This window comes from Belonocnema kinseyi, chromosome 5 (genome assembly GCF_010883055.1).
Source record: "Belonocnema kinseyi isolate 2016_QV_RU_SX_M_011 chromosome 5, B_treatae_v1, whole genome shotgun sequence".
NCBI classification, from domain to species: domain Eukaryota; kingdom Metazoa; phylum Arthropoda; class Insecta; order Hymenoptera; family Cynipidae; genus Belonocnema; species Belonocnema kinseyi.
In genome coordinates, this window is record NC_046661.1 from 66,664,267 (window position 1) to 66,685,196 (window position 20,930).

The following is a 20,930-nucleotide window of genomic DNA, read 5'->3' on the forward strand; positions in this document are numbered from 1 at the left end:
TTTTTTTATACATAAAATATCGGTCTCAAACTTTGAGAAATGCAAGAGCCGAAAGAAAACTACGTTTAAGTACAAAGCTTAATAATAAAAGATGTAAAAAAACATATTTCAACAATCAATTGCAACGGCATCAGCCGATAACGTTGTACACGAAAATACGAACTCTCTAGAGCCTCGTCTAGTGGCCGCCAGGTTTCGTATTTTCGTCTACAACGTCACCGGCTGATGCCGTTGGAATTGATTGTTGAAATATATTTTTTTACATCTTTTATTATTAAGCCTTGTTCTTAAACGTAGTTTTCTTTCGGCTTCTGCATTTCTCAAAGTTTGAGACCGATATTTTATGTATAAAAAAAGTTGGAACGTTCAAAAAATGTTGAGGTTCAGAAAAAAGATGAAATAATTTTCAGTGAAGTTCCTACCAAAATGCAGCACCTAAACGTACTGATCCACCCTGATGGATTTGCTCCACCAACTTAGCCAGTAGGATCACCATTGAGTATGTGCTGTAAAAATCGTGAACGGGTTTTTGGGTACTTTTGGGGGTAACTCTCTCCTTACTGAAAAATGAAAACGACATGGCCAGTATTATATGTAATCAAGACAGCATAAAGTATAGTTTTGGAGGTTGTGTTCTCAACATTCCTGTTGAAAAAAAAATGTATAAGAAATGTTTGCTTAGCGAAACGTTTTACGACGAGATGTTGCGTGAAAAAGGGGATCGAGTTAGGCCACTATTTAGAGGTCACATTTTGGCCACGCGATTTTCCATTCGAAAAGTAAATCTAAAAAATATTATACACTGGCTTTCTTGACTCATCTCCTGGATTTCGAAAAAATGAGCCCCCGAACTTTCCAAAACAGTCGGATGTGCGCGTGTACATGAATACGTACAGTTTATAGCAGGATTTGTATGGAAACGACAAAGCGAATCAATGCTTGCCAAAGACATGCTTTAAAGAGCGAGATTGGTATGGACAGCTTGGTTGCCACATCGGCGCGAGGGGTGATGGGGGGGGGGGATTTAGACCACCGGTCGGAGTTGGGCCATTCTCCCCTGCTTGTATACAAAATTCGGTATATGCATATAATTAATTTCCTGTACTCTGGTATACTAAATTTAATTTTAGGTTGTGCATTTTTGCTTCCATTACATGTATACTAAGTTTAATGCACATTTTTCTAGCAGTGTAAGTCATCATTGAAATTAAATTTATGAAAATTGACTAAAATAAACAGCACTTTCAGAGTTCGGAGGCATCGAGCAATCGGCATTCCATATTTACGCGGTGAAAGTGCAAGTCAGTACTTATATTAATCATAAATAATATTTTCGCATTAAGATTAAGTATAAATACGTAGTTAATTTAGATAATGATGTTTAAAACTTTAATTCAAAAAACAAATATGATGGACGTAAATTAAAAAATTATTATATATACAGAGGATGAGGAAGAATCAGAACCCTGCGAGATAATCAATGAAATACTCAAATTTGGTACACTGGAGTCACAGAGAAACCTCAGGTTGCTGCGCTGGAAATCTTAGGAGAACTCTTTGAGGAACTCTTAGAAATTTTGTAAATCATTCGTTAAGTTCTTAATGCACACGCTGCATTGGTGAGTCGAACTAACGCCTGACTCCATCCGAATGTCACCGAGCTTAGTCGAGTCTGATTTCTCCTCGAGATTCCCGATTTCGAGAAGTTTTGGAAATCTGAGCAATCTCAGCAATCTAAAAGAAATCTTAGCACTCTCTATGCGAATTCGATTGAAATTTCCACATTAATAGTTTTAAGATTTCCAGATTTCTCAGTGAATAGCCCTTCGGCTTAATTTTGACTTTTAATTCAGACAATAAAAAATGTTTCAGAATCGATAATAAGCTAGGGTCAAGCCTAGGCCCATCTGGGCGATTTAGCCTGGCAATATAACCGTGCGCTGACCAGAATTGGCGTTTCATTTGAGTTTGGACCAGGTCAAGCCTGGGCCCTGTTTGGGATCAAATGGCTTTATCTGAACTAAAGGTTTAAAATCATAGTTACAAATTAATATTTATTTCAGTCAATTAAATATTATTTGAGCGAAAGCGCGTTGTTATTGGGGGAAAGAAATCAAAGAATTGTTTTAAAAATGTCTGTTGGAAACTTTCACTACATGTATTGGAAGTTTATTTCTGAAACGTAAGGTAACGCTGCAATACGCAATGTTGTAGTTTCCAAATTCTGGCATTGGTATGCTACCTTACATGTCTTCGAATTTTATAATACAAGTCTAGTAGCTAGATATCTCGACGCCTGTTGAAGAGAAAAATTAGAACAACAAATGTAAATCATTTCTGAGAACACTTGTTTCTGGTAAACAAATTTTTGCCCGTGTGAAAAAAGTTTTGCACCAGATCGATGGCCAGGCAGTATAATACGTATTCTATGAGAAATTTTTAAAAATTAAAAATTTTTGAATAATGAAAAGAATTCCAAATAGTCTGTCGACGACTCGGGTGCACCAGGTCGTGCCCCAGGTATCTTAGCACGTATTCCACGAGAATATTTTCAAAATTTAGATTGTTTCAACAGCCGAAATTATTAAAAATTATGTGTCGACGATCCGGGTGCTCCAGGTCGAACATAAGGTAGTTCAAAAAGTTTTCTACGAGAACTTTAAAAAAATTTAAATTTCGTCAATAATAAAAACAATTCCAAATGGTGATTCGACGACCCGGGAGCATCAGGTCGCGCTTCAGGTATCTTAGTACGTATTCTACGAGAACTTTTTTAAAATTTAAATTGTTTAAACAGCTAAAATTACAAGAAATTATGAGTTGACGATCCGGGTTGCCAGGTCGAGCACCAGGTAGTATAAAACGTATTCTACGAGAACTTTTTAAAGAATTTTAATTTCGTCAATGATGAAAACAATTCTAAATGGTCAGTCGACGACTCGGCTGCACCAGGTCGCGCCCCCGGTATCTTAGTACGTATTCTACGAGAACTTTTCCCACATTTAGATTATTTTAACAGCCAAAATTACTAACAATTGTGTATCGACGATCCGGGTGCACCATATCGAGCATCGGGTAGTATAATACGTATTCTACGAGAACTTTGTCAAGAATTTAAATTTCATCAATAATGAAAACAATTCTAAATTATCAGTCGACGTCGCGGGTGCACCATGTCGCTCCTCAGGTAGTTTAGCACGCATTCTACAAGAGCTTTTTCAAAATTTAGATTATTCCAACAACACAAATTATTAAAAATTAGAGACGACCTCGAGCACGTAATTATGCACAAATTTTAAAAAATTTTAAAGTTCTTCTAGAATACGTATTGTACTATCTAGTGCTCGATCTGATGTACCCGGATCGTCGACTCACAATTTTTAGTAATTTTGGGTGTTGAAACAATCTAATTTCTGAAATAGTTCTCATAGAATACGTGCTAAGATATCTGGGACGCGATCTGGTGTACCTGGATCGTCGACTAACCATTTGGAACTGTTTTCATTATTCACAAAATTAAAATTTTTTAAAGTTCTCGTAGAATACGCATTAAACTACCTGGTGCTCGACCCGGTGCATCCGGATCGCTGACTCACCATTTTAAGAAATTTAAACTGTTGGTAATTTCCTTGTGCACAATTTTCGTCTTACAAACGCTCTAATACATGTCTTGGAATACTGGACGATGACTTCACGATTTACAATACTTACAATACATGTATTGCAATTTCGTCTTTCCAATACCATAGTTGCAATTTTACCTTACGCTTGTATTCTAGAATTCTGGTAGATGTGTGGTAGAACTCCAAACATTTTTAACAGTGTAGGTGGTTGATATAGTTATGTGATTTTAAACTAAGAAGATGTTTCTTTGAAGTAGATTAATGTCTTTCTAGATTTAACCAAAAACCGAAATTTGAGAAAGAGTACAAAAAACCGAAATTTAGAGACTGACAGACTTAAAAAGAAGTATGTTTTAAAAAATCAGTTTTTGAAAAACATACAATCAGAATTGCACAGAATGAGATCAGAGGAGAGAAGTATGTTCCTAAACAACAGCGTAATCGGTTCGTTTGAGGAAGTCATATAATAAAATAAAAAATAGGAAGAAAACGTCAGGACTCAACCTAAACCAACCTCTCACTCGTTTCTTATTCTTTGTTCGTCTTTTTCAAAATTATATAATGATTTAAAACCAAATCAATCTTTTCTTCGACCGAAAATATAATTATTTAGGATAAATGTTTTGAAAAAGGTACGCATTGTACGAAAACATAAAGGATTGAGATAGGAGTTCTTAATCAAATAAATTTTGAGTTCGAAAAATGTTTTTTGGCTCACTTTTATTTAAATTTCTGTGGGCCGTAAGACACAAGGAAGAATCTATGATTTAACATTCATTTGGAAAAATTTTCCTAAAAGTCCTTATGACTCACGGAAAAATTGGGTAAAGTACATAAAATTGAGAAAATTAGATAATACTTGCAATTTTTGAGAAAGTTTTCTAAACTTACGGTAACTTATACAAAAGTTTTGGAATATTCCCTATAATTTGGGAAATTTATTGATTCCCACTAAATGTAGCGAATCGTCCCAAAAGTAATGTTGGATTTTCCACGTAGATTAGGTAAATTCTCGAAAAAAAGTTTTGGAAAATATCCTAGATTATGCTGGACTTTTGGACGGGCTTTCGCGAACGACGAGGATCTCCAAGTAAATAGCTGGGATAGATTACGGGAACAGTTGAAGGAGCCGAGTAGAAGTTCCAAGGCTTACTCAACTTTAGCGTACAATACTAAGTTTAATTTTAATTCCAAAGAACGTATTGCGCATATACATACAGGAGTTGGATCTGAGGGAAAGAGTGGATGAAGCAGTGATGGCAAGTGCTATAATTGTAATGAAATAGGACATATTAAAAGAGATTGCACTGAATTGGAAAACAAAAGATTTGTAAAGGGCAGAGAGGAATCTGGTTTTCATTATTGTGACAGCTATAATGATACGTTTAAAGATTGTCAAGTCCATAGAAACATTTTTCAGAGCGTGAACAATTAAAAAAAAAATTTCGAGATCAAAAATCGAAGAATGACATTAAATGTTCCAAGTGTCAAAATATCGGATATATCAAGCGAAATTGTCCTGATGTGCGAATTTCGAATAATATGCGTGACGGGGAGAGGAGGAAGTGCTACTATTGTAGATCTTCTGGTCATTTAGCTGAAGTTTGCGGCCGTAGAATGGGAAAACAAAATATAAATGGCAAAATTGTTGAGGGTTGAAACTATGATATATTTGTTCACTTAATAAAACGAATTTAAATAAACCTCAATCTGGATTTGACATTACCTTTATTGAGAACGTATAAATTTTAATACATACTCACATGTGATTGTCTTTTTTCCGTTTATTGACCGTAATTTCTTAATTTCGCTCGCATTGTCAAACCAGCGATAGCAAGTGTTAACATATATGTATGATGAAGTATACAGGATTTTATAAAGGGTTGTGTACCCGTATAATTGGCTGTGTGCCGGATTAAAAAGTTGTGCACCCGATTCAATGACTTGCTCTTGAATAAGGGTTTTGTACCCGGATAATTAGCTGTGTGCCGGAATAAGGGTTGTGTACCCGGATAATTGGCTCTGTGCCGGAATAAAGGTTTTTTATTCGTATAATTGGCTGTGTGCCGGATTTAAGGGTTGTGTACCCAGATAAATGACCGTGTGCCGGAATAAGGTTTGTGTACCCGGATAATTGGCTGTGTGCCGAAATAAAGGGTTATGTACCCGTATAATTGGCTGTGTGCCAAAATAAAGGAATAAACCCGGATAATTGTGTGTGTGTCGCAATAGAGGGTTGTGTACCCGGATAATTGGCTGCGTGCTATAAAAGAGGTCGTGCACCCAGAACAATGATTGTGTGCCGGAAATCTGAGACTGCATGGTCTGAACAACCCAGTCTTTCGATTGACTCAATGATAGTAAGAGTTGGGTACATTGAAGGCTCCTGTATCAGAACTGATTACTATGATGATTGGGCTACTATTGGACCATAATTATTGTCAATGGGGTCAATTGAAAGTCCACGTCTAGAGTGAAACATTTTCCAATTATGGAGTGATCTTGGCGGAACTTCCTTGTTCATGTAGAATTAAATGTTTGAATAACATTTTCCCGGTTCTAAACATTGAATTGATGTTATCTTGGAGAAATCATCACTTCTCCTGCCATTGCGAAAACGTTTGATATGGTTTGTTCTAAGAAAAATGTTGATTTGGAAACAAACATAAAAATAAATAAATAATTAAAGTATTAACGAGTATTATTTTGAAGTTTTCTTGAAACAACTTTTTCAATATTAAAAAGAGAATATAATCTCCATAAATAAGAAGAGCTAGTCGAAGGACAAAATTATTATAATTTGATTGGGATTTAAATGAATATAGGATTCCGATTAAAATAAATAATGAAACAATATGATTGATAATATAAAATTTTAAGATAGCAGTTAGTAGTCAGGATGTAGAAGATAAGGTATATTTAAGTTATAGAACTTTTAAAGAAAGACTATATATAATCTGGTCGAGTAAAATTATAAATCTGAAATTTAAATATAATTAACAGATATTTATTTGGTTTAATGACCTTTTTTTCTGTTCGGGTAGGTAATAGAGTACCTCGAAACCGTGGAAAACGAAAGATTTTAGTTAAAAGAAAGTGATAGGCAAATGGGAAACTAGCCATACCAATAAATACGCATAATTATTTAAAAAATAGGTATATTAAAAGAAAGTATACCTTTTTTCTTGCGGGCCTAATAACGTAAATACTAGAACTTACAATATTAAATTAACCTTTAAGACGTGAAAGAAATGATGAAATTATTGTAAAATGTTTAGTTTAAATAAGCCAGTATAAATTTCAGCAATTCTGATTGAAAGATATTTTGATCTTAAACAGAGAATCTCTAATGACAAATCAAAAAGAAATTATAATACAAGAATGTAATTTAGAAAAGTGCACTTGAAAAAAGATAAGTATATAATGGATTTTTAAGAAAAGGTCAAGGTAGGAAATAGTTTGAAATTTAGACGCGGTGAATAGGTAAATGAATTTATAGCAGAGTTACTAAAGGACTAAGATTTGGAAGTGTAAAAACGAAAATCAATTGCCACGTGACCTCAGTTGAACCATTAAAAATTTGACACTCTTAAGAAGGCTTCTGAAGTCGTTAGTAATCGAATAATTCATTAGATAACAATGACTTATTGCAAAACGGAAGCTGTCTGAAGCGTAGAGCAAGAGACAATGAATGAAATAAATCATTTATATTTATGAAACTTAACTGTGTGTTCAGTGATTTCAGTTTTAAACCTGACCTATTCTCGCAGTCAGTGGTTTCAACTATTCAACGACAGGTTACGAATCCTGAAATTCAACGTATCATTGCGCAGTTGTATAAAACAATTAACGATTGCAGCGCCTGTGCGTAACAGACTTCGGGCCGTTTCGAACAGCCCCCTGGAGCTCTGAGTTGAAAATGTACTATGTGTGGACGTTGGCCGTGTGGTGGCGCCAGCTTTGCAGTTGGCCTATGTTTTTTAGAAAAGCATGGCAGTGTTCAACTTTTGAACAAAAATGGCGAAGTTCGTTTGTTTTGATTCTAAGTCAAGATAAAAAGTAATCCGGAGCAGGACAAAGCTAATAAAATTCAATTTTACAAAGCACCAAATGATGAATATATTGTTAAAGAATGGCAAGAGCTATTTTAAGGGATGATATTAAACTAAACTGTTGTGGCAACTTTGTTACATATAAAGTCTATAGGTATCAACTTTGTTACATATAAAGTCTATAGGTATCAACTTTGTTACATATAAAGTCTATAGGTATATCTTCTTGTTCTTAAAGTTTTGCTCTTTTTAAAAATATTATTTTATTGTGAATATTAACTGTGAATAATGGGCATTATTTAATATAATCCGAAACAACGTCATTATACTTTAGATTATAGAAAAATGATATCTTATTACATTTTCAAATTTTTAAGTTTAAAAAAATGAACTAAAATTATACATTGAAAACATATTTAATTCATTTTAATGAATTTGTTTACAAAATTGTTTTTCGGCATAACTCTTTTCATAATATTTAGTTTATGATTTGAGACGAAAAGGGTATTTTTATTATACTTGGTTTTAAATTAAACACGAACTTAAGGGTCTTATTATAAAAAAGAAATCGCATCACAGGAACTAAGTTTTTAAAATAATTTTCAAATTGCTATTTTATTCATATTACATTGATGTATTCTCGCCTATCATGACATTTAGATTTTAAATGATTGATTATAATTATTCTAATCGAATCTACAGAAAAGAGTGATCAAGGAATGTTTATTTTAATTTAAAATGATTAAATCATGTCTGCTAAAGAATAATTTACTAAAGATAAGAATAATTTCACAGGTAACTATTATTAATGAATAATAATAATAATAATAATTACATGTACCATTAACACCTAACTTAAAAATTGGCGTTATTTTCTTGAATTAAGAGTTCTTATTCTGATCCCTCTCATAGCTTAATTGGAAAAGCACCTGACCGGAAATCAGAAGTTTTGTGGTTCGATTCCCAATGAAGTGAAGCAGTGGGATCTTTTCCTCAAGAAATAATTTCTATTTTACAGATTTCAACGACAATAATGTAATAGAATGAAACTTTTTGACGGTGAAATTGCGTACCATACGGAAAATAAGATTTTGGAAAAATTCAAAATTATTTAGATTTTATTTTAAAATGTTAATTTTAAGTTCTGAGGATTTTAAAATATGTCGCAAAAGAATCTGAAAGAATTTTAAACAATTTTTTCGGATTAATTTTTTACTTTTATTTTTAGAAATAAAATTTTCTCAAGATTCATGGTGAAATTTCCAATGATTTCTTTATTTTGAAACAGGGATTCTAAAAGAAAATTGAATGAGAATTACAATTACAACACCAAAAATTCTATTATACTTAATATATATTTAAAAGTATTCAAACAATTCAAAGTTAATTTTAAAATTGTGAAAAACTTGATATTTTTTAATGCAGATGTTTAAGATTTTAAAAAGGGAAGCTGAATTCAAATTACGAAAGGTTTCAAGGGAATGAAAATTTTTTTCAGATTCCCAGAAAAATTTAAAATGATTTTTTATTTAAAGAAAGTTAAGTTTAGGATAATGTTATAAAAAATTTCAAAGTATTTCCAAAAATTTCTCTAAAACGAATCTGGAAAATATAATGGTTAATTTAAAAATTATGAAAATTTGGAGAAAATTTTAAATTGTTTACAATTTTGTAAAAAGAAGCTTTTTATGAATTTGGAAAGATTTTTAAAGCATCAAACAATATTATTTAGATTTTTAGAAAAATTTAAAGTTATTTTCTGGAAGATTTTAGGACATTTTTTTATTTCGCATAATTAAACAAAAATTGTAGTTTGTAATTTTTTTAAGCTTAAAAACATTAACTAAAATTAAACGTTGTAAACAAATTTAATTAATTTTAATGAATCAAATAAGAATTACAAGTTTTACATAATGAGAAAAAGTAAAACATCAAACTCTAAATAGTTACTGTCAAATAAAGAAAACACAAAATATTTGTTTAAAAAGTCTATCTCGAGTTCTTTTTCAAAATTAGTTATAATAAAAATTAGCATATTTTTCTCGATTTTAAAAATCATTTTTACAAAGGTTCATTTTTTGAATTTGAAATAACGCATGATAATAATAATAAATAATATTAATAGATAATGTATAATAATACATTTAATAATAAATAAGGAAACAAATTGCGTTTATTAAAACACATAATATTTTTATCAAAATATTTGGAAATCCGAAATGAATTTAAGTTAATAAATAAAAAATATGATAATATATATCATATAATATAATATGAAATAATATACAATTCAGACTATTTTCTTTTTAGATATTTAAAAACTACACAAATAATTATATGCCTAATTTAATTCCGCATGAATAATAATTTGTTGTGGTTAGTAGGAATGCACTGCACGGAGAAAAAGATATCGCATAATGATATCGCATAACCTCTATATTGAAATGAAGCGCAATATGATAACATACAAGCGGGTTCCGGAGCTTTGTACGATGTAATAATGCACTGTCAACGTTTGGCCACTACTAGATCCCTTGTATATACAGGGTGAGGAAAAAGTATGGAAACCCCGGGTTGGTTATAAAAAAATGGTTAATTTAAGGTGTTATGTAACTTTCAACGAGGAATCCAGTGACTACCTTGGATTTGACCTTGCCATTAACCTTCTTTTCTAACCACTTTTTATGCGCGATGTTCTTGCAACCATAATTTGACTTTTATTTGACCTCTAGAGGCACGTCGCCCTTGGACCTCAAGGCATATTTTAGCGTAAAATTTCACGTTCTTTCGATTGCCGATATCAAAAGTATGGGTTCCCATTTAAAAAAAGGTTGATCTTGAAATGACCTTGAAGGTGAGGTACAAGGTCAAATCCAAGGTCATCACTGGATTTCTCGTTGAAACTTACATAAGACCTGACCTTAAACATTTTTTTTTATAACCAACCCTCTGAGATTTTCCGGGGTTCCCATACTTTTTCCTCACCCTGTATAATATAATAAAATAATAATATAATGTAAAATTTTGCAATGTACGATATCACGATTTTACGTTATTATAATGCGATAATTACATTATATAGCGCAGGAATTACGGTATATATTGCAATCAATGCGATATCGTTTTCTCCGTGAGGAATTTACGTTTAAAAGCAGTGAATGTTACAATTTTCGAAAATTATTCTTAATTCAAAAGATTCAAAAAAATCCTAACGGTTATTATTTTTCACTTAGAACTATCAGGACATTATTTTTATTTAACAAACATTTTTTTTAACATTTTCGCTATTCATTATTTGAATTCTAGGCCAACTGCATAGCTGGTGCCGCCACACGGCGACCGTCAACTCTAATGACAAATCTTTTCCACAGGCCTCCAGAAAAGTGGAATGGGGATGGTTTTGAAGCCGAAAATCTAACGGACCTCTTTTTCCATCGATTCACGTTAAAAAAAGAGGTACGTTCGTTTTTCGGCTTTCGACACGGTCTCGGACTCCCACTGCAGTTTCAACAAGCACAATTTCGAGAGAGAAGTGCTGCGCGGATGCGAACGTAGTGACCAAGGTAATTTAAGTAAATTTGTCATTGGTCAAACGACTAACGTAATTCTCCTCGAGCTGAGGCTTCGCTGTTAGAAATTGTGAATAAAATTAAGGTCCGCGCAATACAAAATGCAAATATCGCGAAAATCTTGAAAAAGAAGGACATCAGACAAAAAAAAAGTACAGAACGACAAAATCGAAAAAGAAGGACATGTTAGGCTCTCTCAACTCTAATTGGCGAATATGAAGAATTATGATTATTATTTCAAGCATAGTACAAGTTGCGGCCAACTGCTGGCGCTGCGTGCCGGCACAGGTGATTGAATTTGAAGGTTTGAAAATTCAAAGTGTCAAACGGTGCCAAAGTTTATATTTTATTTGAAAAAATGAATCCGATGACTATAAAGTTAAACAAACGAAGGTGTGTTGTTCCCGGGTGTCAATTGTTGCGTCATGTCAAGCATCGCCAATTTCCGAAGGACGCAAAGCCGGGTATGTTGTGTTTAGAAGCGGTGTCAAATCCTCTCTTGACGAAAATAACCTACCGAGAAATCCATGAAAGCGGTTATCGAGTATGCTTTCCGCGTTTTCGGGCGAAGAATTATTTATGCGGTCCGCGGAATTTTTCAAAACAAAAATAGTGCCTTGCTTGTCATTGCCTGAAAAAGAGCTGAATGATCTTCCTGGCGATGCTCCGGTTGAGGTAGCCCGTGATGTTGATGCTAATTTTAATACATTTACATGTAATTATTTTACGTGTGTGCTATTATATAAATTGTAAATATGTTTTGAATCTTAAAATTGAATATAATTATCAATAAAATGAATAGATAAAATGAAAAATGTATAAAGAAGATATATTAAAAGTAATTTATTATGCTTTATATATATATATATATATAAATATCTTTCTCACTTTTTTTATCCAATTTATTGATACATATATTCAATTTTAACATTTTTCACATATATACAATTTATATATGGCACACATACGTCACTCATTGATACTTTTAGTTTAAGTTGCGGTTAACTGTTGGCGCTGTGCTTCTTCATATTTCTACTATTGAATTGACAGGGCCTGGGACATGTCCTTCCAAAGAAGAACGTGTGGCCATCCTGCTCTTTTTGGATTTAGCTGGATTAGCCCAAGCAATTTGGGAAAATCTGTTAATTACAGTCAATATGTACTTGTATCCTTTGTTTTATTTTGTATGAAGTTGCATTTCAACAAGATCCGCGTGCCAAGTCTCATTGATGCTACGGATATCAAAGTGTCGACGTTGTTAGTTTCTTCTAGCAGGCCTGTGTAGCTAGTTCATCAGTTGCAGTTTTTCGTTATCCATTTTTGAGTGTGTTCAGCTTGGCATCCAACTGAGAGATGACCCGACTCAAAATAAAACCCCTCTTTTTAGCCTCTTGAATTCTCTAGTCTCTGAGACTTTACAAGGATCTGATGAGGACTAATTCAATATAATACAAGTACTTTTTAACTACTCAAAATGTGCACAAATTTCCATTTTTATATGTTTGGAGGTCGTAAAACGGACTTTATGAAATACTTATTAGATTCTCATAAAAACTTTATACAGTGCTTCTTACATATTTTAATATAAATGCGTTATCTCAGGTGTGAATTAACCGTCGGCCCACGGTCGGGCCAACCGTCGATGCTGACCAAACCTTCGACACAAATAAAAAAAAATAATTTATACAATTTAAAAACTTTTGAAATTTAATTGCATTAATTAATTAAATTTAAATCTTAAGGGCATGTGACACTTACAGTTTCTCCAGCTTTTTTCCACAAAAATGAAAATTTTTAAAAACTAAATTCGGAGATTCTATAAAATATCATAACGGACGTCCCCGGACTCTTTTGAAGGACAATAACAAAAAAATGTATTGTGCTAAATAAAAATTATATGCATATGCGTTATTTTGAGGTTACGTCGTTTTTCATCTCTGCCTTTCCGATAATCTGGAAATTATTTACGAAATAAACTTTTTTTATTGCCTGCAAACAAGGTTAGTTCCGAGAGATTAGTTACTATGTTTATTCGCAAGTTCAATGTTTTCGGTAGTTTGAAACTAAGGCTCGGGTGAATTGTAACACACATAACCTCGAAATATACACGCACGTTGTTAGCAATATCAAAATTTTTTTGATAAAAAAACAAAAAAAGTGTGTGGGGACGTCCGTTAGCATGTTCGCTATCATTTCCCAGATTTTGAAGGCAAAATATTTCTTATCCTAGGAAAAAAGCCGGGGAAATCTAACACTGAAAAAATCGATACTATTTCCTAAGCGCTATGCAAATTAATCACATTTTGCTAAATTAACACTTTTTTGAATTAACCTACAAAAAAGTGTGTGGGGACGTCCCATAGCACAAGCGGTTACGTACACATACAGGGTGTCTACTCATCGGGAAATCGGGGAAAACCGGGAAAATGACGGGAATTCACTAAGCTGTTGGGAATTTAATTTCTTTTAAAAATACCGTCACACAATTAAAAGATTTTATTAGAATGATCTTAATTATGTCCCATGAGAATGCAGCCTTTGAACGTGGTTTCTCTGCTATTCAAGCCGCAGGAGGTATGAAGAACATTCAGAACACTGAAAAAATGATGTTAGCTGTGCGTATGGCTCACAACAGGTATGTAGAAAATTTGGGAATAAAGAAGAAAGAAAATGAAAATGGAAAACAAAAGGAAGAAGAAAAAAAATTAATCAGGACGTAACAAAACCCAAAAATATGAGAAAAATGATGATGGACAATGTTGCTGATATCGAGTCTCAAATTGCACAAAAAAATTCAAGATATCTAAGTAATACTGTTAGTACACTCTCAGAAATTCCCTCTAAACGATAAATTCGGCCCTTTAATCGTTAAAGTAGAATACTGTGAAAGCAGATTCATTTCACTCTTTTAGACGATATAGTTTAACGCTAAAAGTATGCGCTTTAATAGATAAACGATTGCATTTTAAAAGCGCGATGATGCGATTCCACGAATGCGCGTAAATTATTTTTCGGTAAGAGTACGTCCCATTTTAACCGTTAAACTGCAATTTCTACGCATTAAAGTAGAATCGCATATCGCTGAAACGATTCTTGTTTAAACGACTCGGACTTTAACCGTTAAAGGATCTGTTTTCAAACTTAACTCTTAAACGATAGCACGTTAACCGTAAAAGTATTCCTTTATCGTTAAAAGAAAATTTCTGAGAGTGTAGGAATTATATAATATATGTCATTACTGTGTAGGTGTGTGTGTGTGTGTGTGTGTGCATGATTGAAAATAAACCAAAGCTTCATATATAATAGGGCGGAGTGAAAATGATCAAATTAGTCGAATCGTTTGAGCAGAACAAAAAAAAAGTGTAGGTTGAAAGCCGAAAAAAGTAGAAAAAAATTTGAAACCGGTTAATATCTTCTGTTCCATTTTTTGAATTGAAAATTCAAAATTTTGAATATTCTAAAAAATTTCCCTATTGCTTTGAAAATTATAGAAAATTTTTTCTTTGTACATTTATGGCTACTGAATAATAATAAAAAATTATAAATAAAAAATTTTTTTGCTCAATTTTGAATGGTTTGAAAATGGCCAAAAAACATGTTTTTTTTTTATTGAGTCCTATGCACACATTTTGGAAAAATTGAATATTGTCGAACCTGAAATTTCTTCAGCTTGAACCAAAGATAAAAGGTGTTATTTTGTTTTTTCCAAACAAAAATTTTTTAACGATGTTTCAAGCGTTTGAATATTGTCAATTTTCCGTTTTTAAACAATTTTGATGACTTGCTAAAACTAAGCTTTTACACGCAAAAATGATGGTGTTGTCACGGCAGAAAATATTTTTGTAGGAATTCGCTGATGGACTTATTTTATGTACACCCCCCCCCCCATATTAGGGTCGGGGTTAATGCATAGGGGATACTTGTTAATGGTATCCCGTTTTTTTAGCGAACAGGTAATAAAGTGCTCAGATAAGAAATCTTTAGGCTTATCGGGTGGGGGAGGGGGGCAAATACATGTTTGATTGCAGATTATATTTTATTCATATTAAAAATTTTATACAATATATATTTCAGATTTCATATTACAAATTATATTTGCTTCATATTAAAAATTATGTACAATATATATTGCAGCTCTTATATTAAAAATTAGATACAATCTATATTTCTAAATAAAATTTCTTTACTTACGTGCTTCTTACATGCTTGTGGCTCATGCACGCAGGGAAAGCTTTTGGTCCAAGAAAAAAGGGATGATTTCATTCGTTCGACATTGTGTTCTCGTGCCCCAGTATATAAGTTTGTAAAACTTTAATAATACGTTTGATAAAAGTCAGCATTAATTGTGTCAGTGTTTATGCCCGGATGATTATTACTTAAAATGTTGAATGATGACGGGAAATTAAAACAAGTTTGACGGGAAATGGCGGGTAAATGACAGGAATTTTGTATCAAGTCAAAAGTAGACACCCTGCACATATAATCGTACGCTTTCACGCTTTAAAAAATGGCACTTGCTGAGGATTCGAACCCTGCCTAAACTACCTAACCTAGTTATTTTACCACGTACTCTACCCTTATTAAAAGTTTATGAACAAATTATTTGTTGAAAGAATGTTTTCTACGATTTTCCATAATTTTACGTTTCATAAGTTATGTTGCGAAAAATTTGTATAAAAACACAATGATTATAAATTTTTTTGAGATTATTATTGCTGAAATTACAACAAATTTCATAAACAAATGCATTAGTTAGGAATATTTCAAGAGATTTTTTTATGTCTTTTTTTTTAATTTGGGCCATTATCGACAGTAAAATTGTTTTTTTTTTCAATGCCAGTCCTTTTAATTGGGAACTTCATGACAATTTAAGCAACATTTATAACTCGTTGATAAATTCAAAGATTTTTAAAAACAAATCTAATGAAAACAGGCATTACTCAGGCATTTTTTAACATAAAAATTCGATGTGAACTTTTTCAATTAGGAACTTCATGATAATTTCAGCAAAATAAATAATTTTTTGATCAGACTTTTTTATTGGGATCTTCATAATAAATTCAGCAAAATTTATGAACAGTTGATATATTTGATAATTTTTTAAAACAAATTTAATAAACAAAGGCAATATTCGGACATCTGTAGACGGAAAAATTCTTTTTTTTTTATTTTAGTTCTTCAATTGGAAACTTCATGATAATTTCAGCAAAATTCATAATTAGTTTATATATTCCATAATTTTTTAAACAAATTAAATTAACATTGCATTATTTGGGTATTTGACAGCGAAAAAGTTGTTGAAAATGTTGGAAAAGTCGAAAAATACCTCATTAATGCATTTGTTTATGAAATTTAATAATAATATCAACAATAATAATTTCACGAAGAAATTTCTTCATTATTATATTTTTCTTGTTTATCATATAATATTAGAGCATCTTTGTCTAATGTTACGGTACGAAACTTAAAGAATTTCAACACAGAAAAAACGACCATTTTGTTCATCATATTTATTTATTTACTTATAAAAACATTGAAAGCCTGATTTAAAATATAAAAAAGATTTCTATAATTCTAATTTTAAATTATATAGGTAATTTACTTATAAAATATTATTAGATAGAAATTTAGAATAATTAAATTTCATTTCGAAATTTTTAATCATCATATTGTGTCACAAATTAAAAAAGCTTTTTTATTTTTGTAGATTTGAGATTCAAGTTTACATTTTGAAAGACGGACTAGTAAACTGTATCGGACCGACTGGAGTTTCATGGTCTTTTTGTAACAATTAACCAAAGTTTATCCGAAGGTCTGCTCATAGAAGAAATGCTGCGGCCCCCCCACCTCTCCGGGACCACTTGATTTTCAAGCTTTACTTCGTGCTGAGTTCGCTATCATGAAAGAGTCCTTGTCAGCTGACTTAGGAAAGGAAAACAACTCAGTGTCAGATTTATCACGTGATTTCAAAGCTTTTAATACTAGACTGTCAAATTGTGAGACTGTCATTGATTCTCACACGAAAAGGATTGATGCTCTTGAAGTTAAAGTTGTGGAGCTCCAGGATCAAGATCTTTCCAAACATGCCCTAGGACACTTCTCGGATATACTCGGTGAGTTTGAAGACCGTTTGAAGCGCAAAAATAATTTAATAATTTTTGGTTTACCTGAGGCTACGCCTTTACCGACGGCACAGGGCAATTCTCCTCTAGTTCAGGACAAAATGTCTATTGTTAACCTCTTCCAATCCTTTCTATCTGACAAATTTGATCTTGACCAATTTAAAACCTGGCGAATTGGAAAATTTTCCCAGACTCTTCAAAAGCCCAGACCCGTCAAAGTGAACTTCATAACACCACTTCCTGCTATGCTAGTCCGGAAGGCTTTTGTGGATGCCAAACTGTCACAACAGTTACCAGTTCATTTAAGGGACTTGAGTATCTCAATCGACAGGACCCAATTACAGCAAGACGAATACCGAAGAGCCAGGAAAGAACTCAATGTCAGAACCAGCACCGGAGAAACGAACCTGCGCATTCAAAATCGTCACGGCATTCCAACAGTTGTCAAAATCACACCATCTACCGCTCACTCAAACCCACGTTAACGCAACAGTTAAATAAGACATACATGTCATTATTTTATCAGAACACTCGCGGCCTTAATACCAAACTTAACTTAGTTCACAATTTCCCTGATAATGAACTTTATGATTTCATAATTGTCACCGAATCTTGGTTGAAGCCCACCCTTCCGAACAATTATATTTTTTATGCGAATCAATTAGACGTTTTCAGAGATGATCGTATTGGCCAAAGAGGGGGTGGAGTGCTTATAGGAGTGAAGCCATATCTACATGCTTCTATTATTAATTTAGCACACATTTTGGATCTTGACTTTAATATTAATATCGTCGGCATCAAAGTAATTATAAAATCTATACCACTAATTTTACTCGCAATTTATTGTCCGCCAGATATCACTATTTTACAACTTTCTACTTTTATTGACAACCTACAAGACCTCCACGACCTCCAATGCCCTAATATTGTTATTATTGGAGATTTCAACGCACCTAAATTTATAGATTTCACACTTGGCACCTATTATGACACAAAATCAGCCCTATTCCTCAATATTATAAAATCTTTTGATCTTGTACAAAGAAACTCTATCTTGAATAAGAATAACCTATGCCTTGACCTTGCTTTCACGAATTTTCAATGTCACATTAATAAAGCTGTTACTACTTTGGTCTTTGAAGACGCTTATCATCCTGCTCTATGGCTTGAATGTACCCGTAACTCCACCTCCTACTCAGTGAAGACTAGTGCTGTGATAGAACAATCCGTTCCCAGGCTTAAATTTAAGAAAACTGACTTCTCTGCATTGTATATAAGCCTTGCTAAAATTAACTGGTATTAATCATTTTTCTAGCGTTATACAAGTCTCTGACACACCTAGGGTTATCTCAACTCCACCCTTCCCTCTTAATCTTTTCGCTGGAAACTCTTTTTTTCTTATCAATTAATGATGTAACAGCTGCAGCTAAGACTCTCAAACCTACACACACAGCAAGCATTGACCAAATCCCTAGTTTTTTCGTTAAAGATTGCGCTACTTTGTTATCCGAACCGCTAACAACGATTTTTAACATCTCACTCAAAACAGGGTTGTTTCCAGTGACTTGGAAGTGTACTAAGATCGTTCCTGTTTTTAAAGCTGGTGAGAAATCGGATATAGCCAACTATCGTCCTGTAGCCATAATTCCCAACGTTGCAAAAGTTTTTGAGTTCTCTATAGCCCCCTTGATCCGTTCAGCTTTCAAACCTATACTAGAAGATCAAAAGCACGGTTTTGTTCAAAGGCGGTCCACGGTTACTAACCTTATGTGTTTTACGCAATATGTAAATGATGCATTACGAAAAGGTTACCAGATGGACGTTGTCTATACTGATTTCTCTAAAGCCTTTGACAGGATCGACCATAGAATTCTTCAATCCAAACTGAAGAACTTAGATATCCCAAGTAATGTCGTACAATTGCTACTCAATTATCTGTCATATAGGCCTAATCAACTAATGTACAGAGGATGTTTGTCAAAAACTTCCCATTCCACGTCAGGGGTTCCTCAAGGCTCTGCCCTTGGCTCACCGCTTTTTAACATTTATGTAAATGACGTTAACCAATTTATAAATTCCAATATCCTAAAATACGCAGATGATATGAAGGTTTTTAGAACCATTATGAGCCTATTAGACCATGAGGCTCTCCAAGCTGATCTAGATAACGTACTCCAATGGTGTAATAAAAATAAATTGCACTTAAATACTAAAAAGTGTCGTATCATGACCTTTTCAAGATCAGCCAGCCCAAATTTTTATAAATCCAATATTGATACTACCGCACTGGAAAGAGTGTTTTCGATCAGCGACCTAGGTCTATTATACGACCATAAGCTTCTATTCACAGATCAGATTCAAGATATGGTATCCTCAGCCTCGAGGGCACTGGGCTTTATAATTCGAACTATTAAACTTTTCAATGACATTTTTGCTTTAAATATGCTCTATAATGCCTTGGTAAGGTCAAGATTAGAATATTGTTCCATAATTTGGAATCCAATCCATGTAAAGTATTTAACTCAAATTCAGAACATCCAAAAAAGGTACCTTAAGGATATCACCTTTAAACGAGATAAATCCTACCCCCCTCGAGGCTCGGACTACCTTGCTATGTGTGCAAGCTTTGATTTCCTAACGCTAGCCGAGCGTCGTATTTTAGCTGCTTGCCTCTTTATGTTTAAAATTCTCCGATCTGAAGTTGACGTACCAGGTATTTTACAACAAATAATGTTTAAAATTCCTAGATCCGCTAAACGATGTTACGAGCCTTTCTATGTACCCGCAATTAAAAATGTCATTTCTCAGAGGGCACCAATTTATTATAAAATTAATTATATAAATAGCATTGTTTTCGACTCTACGAATGATTTGGACATTTTTTTTGCTGAAAAATAAAAATTTGTAAGATGCGTTAACTCATATGTAATTCAGGCAAGAAACCCGACATAAAGTTCCTTTACTTTCTCTTTTCAAGTATTATGGTTTAATTATTTTTTTAAGCAATGATATTATACTACAATGTATTTTACAAGATGTGTTATCTCCCTTTGAGCTATTTTTTTCAAGTTAGATTTTGAGTTATACTTTTTTCTTTTTACACTATACGAATTTTCAGTCTTTTTCCAATCCTAAAGACTTTTTGTTTTATATGCTTTGTCTTAATACCTATGTTTTTCACATGTACTCGCCGCTACTAGTGCTACGTCTATCCATTAGTATTCTAATATACTTTTAGTCTTCCTTATTAGGCCTGTTCCTGTGTGCATATCATGTAACCCACTGAATGACCTTTTTAGGTCGCGGGGAATGTAATTGTTAAATAAATAAATAAATAATTTAAATGTACTCAAATTTTATATCCTTCCATATTTTGACTTGTATTGAATGCAGAATAAAACTACAATGTCATTTTATTGAATAAAAGAAATGTGTATTAGATTATAGATTTCCTATATTCAATAAATTCTTAATAACAATTGTGTTCTTCGTTGGTTGATTGAAAAGGTAGATTGATGTAATATTTTTGTATATCTGATAATGAATATTTATCAAGAAAATTTT

General features: G+C 32.8%; 1 protein-coding gene across 4 annotated transcripts in view; it reads left to right on the plus strand.

The window, feature by feature from the left end:
- LOC117173296 overlaps positions 1–20,662 on the plus strand; it is an 81,511-nt gene extending 60,849 nt beyond the window's left edge. For 3 of the 4 annotated variants that reach the window (XM_033361778.1, XM_033361781.1, XM_033361779.1), the window contains 2 exons: positions 16,952–17,357; positions 17,558–20,662. In XM_033361778.1, coding sequence (XP_033217669.1) covers positions 17,144–17,357; positions 17,558–18,669 — 1,326 coding nt within the window. In that variant the 5' untranslated portion in view covers positions 16,952–17,143 and the 3' untranslated portion in view covers positions 18,670–20,662. Of the gene's footprint in view, positions 1–11,146; positions 11,239–16,951; positions 17,358–17,557 lie in introns of those variants that run through there. The other variant, XM_033361782.1, reaches the window with a different exon arrangement.
- The last annotated feature ends 268 nt before the right edge of the window (positions 20,663–20,930 follow it).